The 12,152-nt window shown below is 39.9% G+C and overlaps 2 protein-coding genes across 2 annotated transcripts in view; one reads left to right on the forward strand and one right to left on the reverse strand.

Moving 5' to 3' along the window:
* PHYHIPL (phytanoyl-CoA 2-hydroxylase interacting protein like) overlaps positions 1-12,152 on the reverse strand; it is an 89,575-nt gene that overhangs the window by 14,861 nt on the left and 62,562 nt on the right. The window lies entirely within an intron of this gene.
* Positions 2,755-5,180, forward strand: LOC137767629 (HAUS augmin-like complex subunit 6). The gene is given in 2 exon segments (XM_068548880.1): positions 2,755-3,818; positions 3,920-5,180. Coding segments are annotated over 2 exon segments (2,325 nt in total).

Here is a 12,152-nt window from a genome sequence, read left to right on the forward strand (position 1 = left end):
GGTAGGAGAAAAGAAAAAAGAAAAAGAAAAAGGAGTCGGGATGGGACCTGTGCCCCAGGGAGGGAGTTGTGAAGGAGGAAAGGTTCTCGCACCCTAGGAAGTCCCCTCACCGGCAGGGAGATCAGCCTGGAGGGGGAGCTTCAGAGCCTCTGAGGAGAGTGCAGCAACCAGTCTGAGGAAGGCAAAACCGAGTAACCTACTGCCACTCTGTGCTCCCCAGCCTGAGATGCTCATCCACTGGTATGGGCGGGGGCTGCGTGCTGAAGCTTGGGCTTCAGAGGTCAGACCCAGGGAGAGGAACAGCGTTGCCTGTGGGGAGACAGCCTGAAGAGGCTGGACTGTGGCAACTGAGGGTGTACTTGGAAGAACCTGGGCGTGCCAGAGGGGCAAGGCACCATTACTGGGGGGTGCACGAGGACAGGGGTGGGACTGCCATAGGAGCTACTTTCCCTGTGTGCATGCTCTCAGGCAACAGAACACCAACTATATGAGCTCTTGGGGTGGGCATGAGCTGTCACCATCATCATGGGCTCCAGAAGTGGGCATGGGCCGCTACCGAAACTAGGGGACCTGTGAGCAGGCGCCAATTGCTGTCCCCACTGTCCTGGGGGTGAGTGGGCCCTGCCGCAGCTAGGAGGCCTGGGAACAGAAGCTAGTTGCTGCCCCTGCCGTATGGGGAGCATGCACGGGGGGTGAGCAGGCACCAATCACTGCCCCTGCTGTCCCGGGAATGCGTGGGCCGTAGCCACCACTGGGAGACCCAGGAGCAGATGCCAATCGATGCCCCTGCTGTCCTGGGGGCGCGTGGCCAGTGCTGCCACTGAGAGACCCATGGTTGGGGGCGGACCACTGCCCCTGCCATACCAGGAGAGCACGCAAGGGCCACTGCACCTATGCACCCCATATCAAGGGGATAACGGCCAGTACACACTGACGAAAGAGGCAGAAAGCATCCAAACTAAAAGTAGCCCCTCAATTCTGGACAAGATGGTCGAGTAGAAGAACTTGAGCTCACCTCCTCTTACAAAAACACCAAAATCACAACTAACTGCTGAACAACCATCAACAAAAAACACTGGAACCTACCAAAAAAAATATTTTACACCCAAAGACAAAGAAGAAGCCACAGCGAGCCGGTAGGAGGGGCGCTTCCGTGATATAATCAAATCCCATACCCTTTGGGTGAGAGACCCACAAATTGGAAAATAATTATATCCCAGAGGTTCTCCCACAGTAGTGATAGTTCTGAGCCCCAGGTCAGGCTCCATAGCCTGAGGGTCTGGCATCAGAAGGAGGAGCCTCCAGAGCATTTGGCTTTGAAGGCCAGCAGGGCTTGAGTGCAGGAGCTCCACAGGACTGGGAGAAATAGAAACTGCACTCTTGGAGGGTGCACACAAGATTTCACGTACACTGGGACCCAGAACAAAGCAGTGACTCCACAGGAACCTGGGCTAGACCACCCTGTGTGGTGTGGAGGGTCTCCTGGGGAGGTGTGGGTTGGCTGTGGTGCAGAGCGGGGGACAAGGAGACTGGAGGTGGACGCCCCATAAAATATTGATAGGCACAAGCTGTCCGAGAGGTGGCCATTTTGGCACTGAGACCTGGCTCCACCCAACAGCCTGCAGGCTCCAGTGCTGGGATGCCTCAGGCCAAACAACCAGCAAAGGGGGAACACAGCCCCAACCATCAGCAGACAGGCTGCCTAAAGTGGTACTGAGCTCACAGCCACTTCTAAACACACCCCTTGACGTGGCCCTGTCAACCAGAGGGACAACACACAGTTCCACACACCAGTGGGCAGGCACCAGTCCCTCCCTCCAGGAAACCTGCACAAGCCCCTGACCCAAACTCACCCACAAGGGTGCAAACACCAGAAGTAAGAGAAACTACGATCCTGCAGCCTGCGGAAAGGAGACCGCAAACACAGAAAAGTCAGACAAAATGAGACGGCAGAGGAGCATATTCCAGATGAAGGAACAAGATAAAAACCCAGAAGAACAAGTAAGTGAAGTGGAGTTAGGCAATCTTCCCAAAAAATAATTCAGAGTAAAGATGATCCAAGATCTTAGAAAAAGAATGGAGGCACAGATCGAGAAGACACAAGAAATGTTTAACAAGTCCTAGAAGATTTAAAGAACAAACACAGATGAACAATACAATAACTGGAATGAAAAATACACTAGAAGGAATCTATAGTGGAATAAATGAGGCAGAAGAATGGGTAAGTGAGCAGTATCACAGACCTCTGGGGCAGCATTAAATGCAATAAATTCACATTATAGGGGTCCCAGAAGGAAAAGAGAAAGAGAAAGGTCCAAGAAATTATTTGAAGAGATGACAGCCAAAAACTTCCCTAACGTGGGAGAGGAAACATTCAGTCTCGAAAGCATAGAGTCCCATGCAGGATAAACCCAAGTAGCAACAGGCCGAGACACATGTTAATCAAATTGACAAAAATTAAAGACAAAGAAAAAATAGTAAAGGCAACAAGAGAAAGCACAAATAACATACAAGGGGTGGTGACTTCTCTTTGGCCGCTGTGCAGTACCACCGTTAGAGGCTCTAATTCCCTGAGACTTTAGAGTCTCAGGCCACTTGAGGCATGTGAGGCGAAATGGTTCCGGGCGAGAGGATCAGGTGGTGGCAATGGAGGGGCTGCTACCATCTCAGGATGCCCGTAGGGAAAAAGCCTAAGGGGCCCTCTCAGTCGTTGGAGACTGCGCTTTCCTTTGCCGGGCCCTGCCTACCGCGAAGATGAGTTCGGCCTGGGTCACTTCTTTTGAGAAGGAGCATCTCTGGATGTATCTGCAGGCACTTAGTTTCGAGCCGGGCTCGGCGACTATAGCCGGTGGAAGGATCGTGTCCCACATGCACCTCGGAGTGAACATGTTTGACAAGTTGAACAGTGATGCCTTTCAGATAGCTTCTTATATTTTGTTTCAAACGCTTGACCAGTCTCTCACTAAAGAAGTTTTCAAACTTTGTGGGCCTCCATTTGACCAAAAAAGTGACACTGAATTCCGAAAACATTGCTGTGAATGGTTAAGAAAGATTTCTGCTGAATGTGGAAGTAGCTTTCCTCAAGTTGTTGGTTCACTATTTCTTTCTCCTGGTGGTCCTAAGTTTATTCATCTGATGTATCACTTTGCAAGATTTGTTGCAATAAATTATATAAAAACCCATTCTAAAAATTCTTCTGTACATTTTACATAGACATTTAACGTAAAGCCACAAGATATGTGCAAGTGCATTGCCAGATGCCATGTAGCACGTAACAGATTTTTACAAATTTTGCAAAGAGAAGATTGTGTTACCCGAAAATACCAGGAAAATGCACAATTGTCAGTTAAACAAATACGAAATTTGAGATCAGAATGTATAAGACAGCAAAACCAAATAAAAAAAATGGAACCCTATGATGACCAAAGTAATATACAAGAGAAAATTCAAAAGGTTCCGTCTTTGTGGGCTTCAGTGAATGAAACACTCACGGCTTTGGAAAAAGAGAGAGAAGTTGCTGGTTCAGTCCTTAGTCTTGTTAACCAATATACTTTAGATGGAACTAATGTTGCTATCAATATTCCAAGGCTCTTACTTGACAAAATTGAGAAACAAATGTGTCAGCTGCACATAGGAAATGTTTAAGAGGCTGGAAAATTGAATCTCTTAACAGTTATTCAGTTATTAAATGAAGTCTTGAAAGTAATGACATATGAACATTGTCAGGCTAACCAAGCAAGACTGACAACAGACCTTCACTTCCTTGAAAAAGAGACCAAATTTCAGAGAGAAAGACTGTCAGATCTGAAGCATATGAGGTATAAAATAAAAGAAGATCTCACAACTATAAGACATTCTATTGTTGAAAAACAAGAAGAATGGCATAAAAATTGGAAAGAATTTCTCGGCCTCCTTTCAGTCTAATTAAAGGTTGGACTCCAGCTGTGGATCTTTTATCACCTATGTCTACCCTTTCATTTGATCCTGCCTCAGAAGAAGCATATATGAAGAGTATTCTTTTGCAGCACCCTGCTTCACTTCCAGATACACCTAAGTAACATACAAAGGAAAATGATTGCAGAAGGGCAAGTGATATACTGGAAACTAAATGTGATCTAGCCAACAGCCCTGCTTCTTTCCTGTGGCAGCCCATTTCACCATTAGATAGAAACAGTGTTACACTACTTGAAACGGACACAAAGTCCACAACTCCTAGAGAGAAAAATGAAACAGTTTCTAAGAAAACACCAGAATCTGAAGTGGAAGACTCTTCATCATCAAATACTTCAAAGAGTAGTGCATTTGGAGGGTCTCTGCCAGCTAAAAAAAGTGATCCATTCCTAAAAGAGCAAGATCATCTGGTAGAAGAGGTTGCAAGGGCAGTTTTATCTGATTCACCACAGTCTTCTAAAGGAAAAGAAGTAATATTAGAGGAACTAATTGACTCTCTAGTTTCTAACCCATTCTTAACAAGGAATCAAATCCCCCAAACTCCAGAAAACTTGATAAGTGAAAGCAGGAGCTCATGGAGAAAAGCTGTTAAAATAGAAGATAACAGAAGTACAGAACCAATTCAAATGGATACTGAACATACAGAAGTATTGCCAGAATCCTTACCAGTGGTGCATAATCAAAAAGAGTTTAACATGGCCAGTTTTTTCTCAGCAACCACTGTGTCCGATTCTAGCCATTCTCATTTGCCTGAAGAGAAAGTTTTTTCAGATTGCCTCAAGTGTGTGCTTCAGAAACCTGTGCTGACCAGTTGCATAGGTGAACCAACAACACAAAATCTGTCAGATTTGTTAAATAAGGACATAATTTGTAAGCAAGATTTGGAATGTACAGCTTTACAGAACAAGCTGTTAGAAACTAGCCAAATAGAGACATTCTCCCCTGCTGTAGGCAATAGGAGAGATGTGATAGGTAGCAGTGAAGAAGAGTATATTAAAATATCAGACCACTCGAAAGCTTCTTACAAAGATCTTTCCATGCATAAAAGTATGTTATGGAACTCTTTTCAGATATCAAGTGGAATTAGTTCCAGTTTTAAAGATAGTGATTTTGGCATATTACATGAAACTCTTCCATAAGAAGTTGGTCACTTAAGTCTTAATAGCTCCAGTAGTACAGAGGCCAATTTTAAACTGGAACCAAATAGTCCTATGCACAGTGTAATTTGAATACACATTGGAAGTGTAACTGTTTTTCAAGGTCTAAAAAAGTCCTAAATAATGCTTTTTAGCCCTCTCTACTGCTTTTAGGTAAGGAGAGCATGTTTGGATTTTCTCTCTCTGTATGGATATGGGGTTGAAATGTGAAGTATTTGGAAAGCAAACAAGTTATGAGAAGCCATTTTGGTTTCTTACATAATCTTGTAAGCATGAAGTAAATGGCAAAGTATTAGGTTAACTAATTCATTATGCTCTATTTGCAGATAATTAACATAAGGAGGAGTAGTTTTTGATGTGTTTTATTAAGTGGTTAACTTAATAGCCATTGGATATACTGATCTTTCTTTTTAGGGAAATAAACAACTTTTATTGTTTCTTTTTAGAACATTCTGGTACTAAACAAAAAACGTGAGGAAAGTAATGCTTTGGGGTGTATAATCAAAATGACAATATTTAAGTTTGGGAAAGCTCTAAAGAGGCTTAATGATTATTCAGGTAGGTTGATCCCGAAAAATGATGTTTGATGGAATAAAGTGCATGTGATGATAGTGAAGACTGGAGCAGAATGAATTTAGAAAATAGGAAAAAGGTGGAAGATGACTAGATACTTTTGAGGGACACTAACTATAAATCCATTCAGTGGGTTGTATAGCAGTTTTATATTTAGTCTAATTTAGACTTTGAGGATTTAACTCTAGTTTTTTATTTTAACAGAAAAAACGTAAATTAAAAAATTAGTCTGTGTTTGGTTTTTTTGTAGGGCCACTGTTTTGGGGGAAGGGAGCTAAATTTTTTAAAATTTTTTTATTTTTTAAAAATTTTTGTTGGAGTATGGTTGCTTTGCAATGTTGTCTTAGTTTCTGCTGCACAGTGAAGTGAATGGGCCATAATCATACACACATCCCCTCCCTCTTGGGCTTCTCTCCCCCCCACCCCCCATCCCACCCAACTGGGCCATCACAGAGTGCCGAGCTGAGCTCCCTGTGCTATACAGCAGGTTAAGGGAGCTAATTTTGATTGTTACTTTCCTCCTCAAAAACCATCAGTTCCCCACTGCCTATAGAACAGCTTCAAATTAACTTGAGAAAACTGAATTTGGGGTTAAATAACTTGTTCAGTGTTACACAGCTAAGTCAGTGGTGAAGCTAGGATTTGACCCTATTTTCCTTCCTTAATATACCAACAAGACCTCCTAGAAGTAACTAAAGGGCCAGGATGTAGGATATGGCTGCAAGAGTGGGCCTTCTGTACTCTAAATGGGAGTCAGATGTGAGGCCTCTTGTACAGTGTCCTGCCTCATGTAGTCAGACCCCCTGGCCAAGAAAAGGGCTTGTCTTTAGCATCCAAGTGAACACATGCCATTGCCCTCTGCGAACCAGGAGGTTAAGCACACTCTGGAAGGGTGATAGCACCTACAGCACCCCTGTGTCTAGCCTCAACTCTTAACCATCACAGCCTTGGTCCAATTTGCCAAGAAACTGGCAAAAGAGGAGAAAAGTTTTAGGGAAGAGTTCTGGAAGTGGATGGGCTTAATAGTTCATCTTCCCTCACTCATTTTGGCTTACTTTCTCTGTGTTGCTTGTTTGATCCAAGTTTGAAGGCCAGTCTTTTTTTGTGAGAAAAGACAGAAGAAAACCACAAGTAACTACCTTCTTTGGAGTGGAAAAGAAAGAGGAAGAGAAAAGCTTCTCCTAAGGTGCCATATTCTTTTATTAGTTAATAGAACAAATAGAGACTCTGTAAGTCTACTGGGAAACTATCCTCTAGTCTTAAGAAACCTAGTATCAGTAAATCCAAAATTAACACGTTAAGGAGACGGTAGAGCTATCATATTAGCATCTACAAAGTGCCAGAGCTATTCCTGGATACTTAATAATACATATTATATCATTTAATTCTTACACCTCTGTAAGATAGTGATATTGTACCTATTTTACAGGTAATGATATCAAAGCTAGGGAGCTTCAATGACTTGTCTAAGATGGACTCGAGGAATTACCTGGGATATATCTTAAAAAAACGTATATTCTGTAGGTCTAAAATGAAGATTAGAAATCTGCATTTTAAATAGCTTCCCTGGTAATTCTTTGGCTCAATAAAAAGCTTGAGAGACACTGCTAGGGGATACAGATTCACATTTAGCCCTGGGGTATCTTAAAGAAGCTAGGTACACTATTACATACATACTGCTTTAGAGATTTTAGCTCTCTGATGAGGAAGCTGAAGTTCACCCATAAGTGTGGGCTCTGAATAACTGAGAATCAAAAGATCAAAATATCTTTGGATATTAATGGATTTACAAAAACCGCACTGCTGTTAAGTGAGTCATACCTGTGATAGGCTGAGAGTTTTTGGCATTCTTCCCTGTCCTTTGTATGCCAGTAGTATAAACAAAAGTATATTAAATCTGTCACTTTCTCCTAAACCATTTTGATTATGACTTACTGCCTTCAGCCTCTACCTTATCCAATATTGCCTGCATACCTGCCTTTTGACCTTAAGGGACTGCTTTGACCATATTACTTCTTTGTTTAAAATTCCACTAATGGTTCATTGTTAATTCCAGAATCGAGTTCAAATTTAAAGGCATATAAGGTCTCCTCCATAGATTGCTCTTTTCCCCCTTCCACTATGATCTCCCCTTTTTTTTTTTTTTTCACTGAAATGCTTTGGTGGGCATGTGTCTTTAAAAATCTTAATTCACAGTTCTGAAGCTGGAATATCCTACCTTCATCTCCCAGCCTTTCACAGTTATAGTTGTCCTTTAGGGTTCAGAACAAATCTCACTTTCACCTTGAAGTCTTAATCTCTTATCCATGGGACTGTCCCTTCTCTGGTATCTCCTATGGCTTATGTTAACTTTTATTCACTTAGTATTTTTCATTTATTGCTTTTATTGTATTTTTTCATGGTTGTATGTGATTTCTCCAGTTGTATTGATTAAATGCATACAGACATACATACTTACATAGATGTGTGTGGGGGGTGTGTCCATATATACATATACTCCAAGGGCCATAGATCATCCTCAGCAGATATTGAAGTATTGGAATTGTTTTCTTTGCCTTCTGTGTGATGGAATTCAAGTAATGGTAAAGAGGGAGGGCTACTTTATTGCTGTAAGAGTACTTTTTCTCATTACATTCACAGCAGAATATACCTTATTTTATTAACTATTCATACGATGGAGGTGTGTAAACTGACTTCTCTGTCAGTTTGAAACTTTAGATAATGTCCCATGTCCTAATTGTTTTAAATGTTTAAAGAGGACAAGCATATAATGTTGCTTAACATGAAAAATGTTATCAAGTGGAATAAAGACTATTCGTTGTTAAAGAAAATAAATTTGGGGGAATTTAATTGAAAACAAAAATATAAGTATTTTGAAACCATACTTTACCATGTGTTTCTTAACCCTGATCTATGGAGTCAATTTTATTTAATTCTTGAGACCTGTATAAAAGGAAACTCTGTTTTATCCCTACTCTGAGTATACTAAAATTAAAGAAGATATGTTTAACGATATTTTCCTCAATGTAGAGAAAGTATTTGCTAAAGTAAAATTCTCTTTCACATTAAGTTGCAGATACATAGTTGATATACCTTTCGCCTTATGCACTGTGAATGTTAAACCCACATCCTGAATTTAAAATATTTGTGAATCCTCCATGGGACTATTTGTAAATATTTTACATACTAGTCTTGAATAAACATTCAGTATTATACCAAAAACAAACAAACAAACAAACAAAACCATACAAGGGAACTCCCATAAGGTTATCAGCTGATTTTTCAGCAGAAACTCTGCAGGCCAGAAAGGAGTGGCACAATATATTTACAACCAAGAATATTCTACCCAGCAAGGCTCTCGTTCAGCTTCGACAGAAAAATCAAAAACTTTACAGATAAGCAAAAGCTAAGAGAATTCAGCACCACCAAACCAGCTTTACAACAAATGCTCAAGGAACTTCTCTAGATGCAAAAGAAAAGGCCACAAATAGAACAAGAAAATTACGAATAGGAAAGCTCAACAATAAAGGCAAACATACAGGAAGGAAAGGAAATCATCCACACACAAACATGATATCAAAACCAGCAATTGTGAGAAGAGGAGAGTACAACTGTAGGATATTGGAAATGCATTTGAAATTAAAAGACTAGCAACTTAAAACAATCTTGTTTACATATAGACTGCTATATCAAAACCTCATGGTAACCACAAACCAAAAAACTACAATAGATATATACACACTAAAAAGAAAGAGGAATCCAAACATACACTAAAGATAGTCATCAAATCACAAGAGAAGAGGACAAAAGAGGAAGGGAAGAAAAAAGACCTACAAAAACAATCCCAAAACAATTAACACAATGGCAATAAGATCATACAAATCGATAATTGTCTTAAAGGTAAATGGATTATTAGAGTCCAACCAAAAGACACAGACTGGCTAAACAGATTAAAAAAAAACAAGACTTGTATATATACTGTCTACAAGAGACCCACTTCAGACCTAGGGACACACACAGACTGAAAGTGAGGGGATGGAAAAAGGTATTCTATGAAAATGGAAATCAAAGAAAGCTGGAGTAGCAATACTCATATCAGACAAAATAGACTTTAAAATAAAGACTGTTACAAGAGACAAGGAAGGACACTACATAATGATCAAGGGATCAATCCAGGAAGAAAATGATACAATTGTAAATATATATGCACCCAACACAGGAGCAGCTCTATATGTAAGGCAAATGCTAATGGCCATAAAAGGGGAAATCGACAGTAATACAATAATACTGGGGGACTTTAACACCCCACTTACAACAGTGGACAGATCATCGAAACAGAAAATTAATAAGGAAACACAAGCCTTAAATGACACATTAGACCAGATAGACTTAATTGATATTTATAGGATAGTCCATCCAAAAGCAGCAGAATACACTTTCTTCTCAAATGCACATGGAATATTCCCCAGGATAGATCACATCTTGGGTCCCACATCAAGGCTTGATAAATTTAAGAAAATTGAAATCATTTCAGGCATCTTTTCTGACCACAACACTATGAGAGTAGAAATCAATTACAGAAAATAAAATGTAAAAAACACAAACACCTGGAGACTAAACAATATGTTACTAAACAACCAATGGATCACTGAAGAAATCAAAGAGGAAATCAAAAAATACCTAGAGACAAATGACAATGAAAACACGATGATCCAAAACCTATGTGACACACCAAAAGCCATACTAAAAGTGAAGTTTATAGCAATACAATCTTACCTCAAGAAACAAAAATCTCATATCATTGAAACTAAAAGCTGGTTCTTTGAGAAGATAAACAAAATTGATAAGCCTTTAGCCAGACTCATCAAGAAACAAAGGGAGAGGCCTCAAATCAACAAAATTAGAATAGAAAAAGGATAAGTTACAACGGACACCACAGAAATACAAAGGATCATAAGAGACTACTACAACTATATACCAATAAAATGGACAACCTAGAAGAAATGGACACATTCTTAGAAACGTACAACCTTCCAAGACTGAACCAGGAAGAAATAGAAAATATGAACAGACCAATCACAAGTTCTGAAATTGAAACTGTGATTAAAAATCCAACAAACAAAAGTCCAGGACCAGATGACTTCACAGGCAAATTCTATCAAACATTAGAGAAGAGTTAACACCTACTCTTCTGAAATTCTTCCAAAAAATTGCAGAGAAAGGAACACTCCCAAGCTCATTCTACGAGGCCACCATCACCCTGATACCAAAACCAGACAAAGATAACACACAAAAAGAAAATTACAGGCCAATATCACAGATGAACACAGACGCAAAAATCCTCAAGAAAATACTAGCAAACTGAATCCAACAACGCATTAAAAGGATCATACACCATGATCAAGTGGGATTTATCCCAGGGATGCAAGGAGTTTTCAATATCCACAAAAATCAGTGTGATATACCACATCAACAAATTGAAGAATAAAAACCATATAATTATCTCAATAGATGCAGAAAATACTTTTGACAAAATTCAACATCCGATTATGATAAAAACTCTCCAGAACGTGGGCATAGAGGGAACATACCTCAACATAATAAAGGCCATATATGACAAACCCACAGCAAACATCACTGTCAATGGTGAAAGACTGAAAGCATTTCCTTTAAGATCAGGAATGAGACAAGGATGTCCACTCTCGCCACTATTATTCAACATAGTTTGGAAGTCCTAGCCATGGCAATCAGAGAAGAAAAAAAAAATAAAAGGAATCCAAATGGGAAAGGAAGAAGTAAAACTGTCACTATTTGCAGATGACCTGATACTATGCATAGAAAATCCTAAAGATGCTACCAGAAAACGACTAGAGCTTATCAATAAATTTGGTAAAGTTGCAGGATACAAAATTAATACACAGAAATCTCTTGCATTCCTATACACTAACAATGAAAGATCAGAAAGAGAAATCAAGGAAACAATCCCATTTACCATCACATCAAAAAGAATAAAATACCTAGGAATAAACCTACCCAAGGAGGCAAAAGACCTGTACTCAGAAAACTATAAGATATTGATGAAAGAAACTGAAGATGACACAAACAGATGGAGAGATACACCATGTTCTTGGATTGGAAGAATCAATATTGTGAAAATGACTATACTACCCAAAGCAATCTACAGATTCGATGCAATCCCTATCAAATTAACAATGGCATTTTTCACAGAACTAGAACAAAAAAAATTTTTAATTTGTATGGAAACACAGAAGACCCTGAATAGCCAAAGCAATCTTGAGAAAGAAAAACGGAGCTGGAGGAATCAGGCTCCCTGATTTCAAACTATACTACAAAGCTACAGTCATCAAAACAGTATGGTACTAACACAAACACAGAAATACAGATCAATGGAACAGGATAGAAAGCCCAGAGATAAACTCACGCACCTATCGTCACCTAATTTATGACAAA

This window comes from Eschrichtius robustus, chromosome 7 (genome assembly GCF_028021215.1).
Source record: "Eschrichtius robustus isolate mEscRob2 chromosome 7, mEscRob2.pri, whole genome shotgun sequence".
NCBI classification, from domain to species: Eukaryota; Metazoa; Chordata; class Mammalia; order Artiodactyla; family Eschrichtiidae; genus Eschrichtius; species Eschrichtius robustus.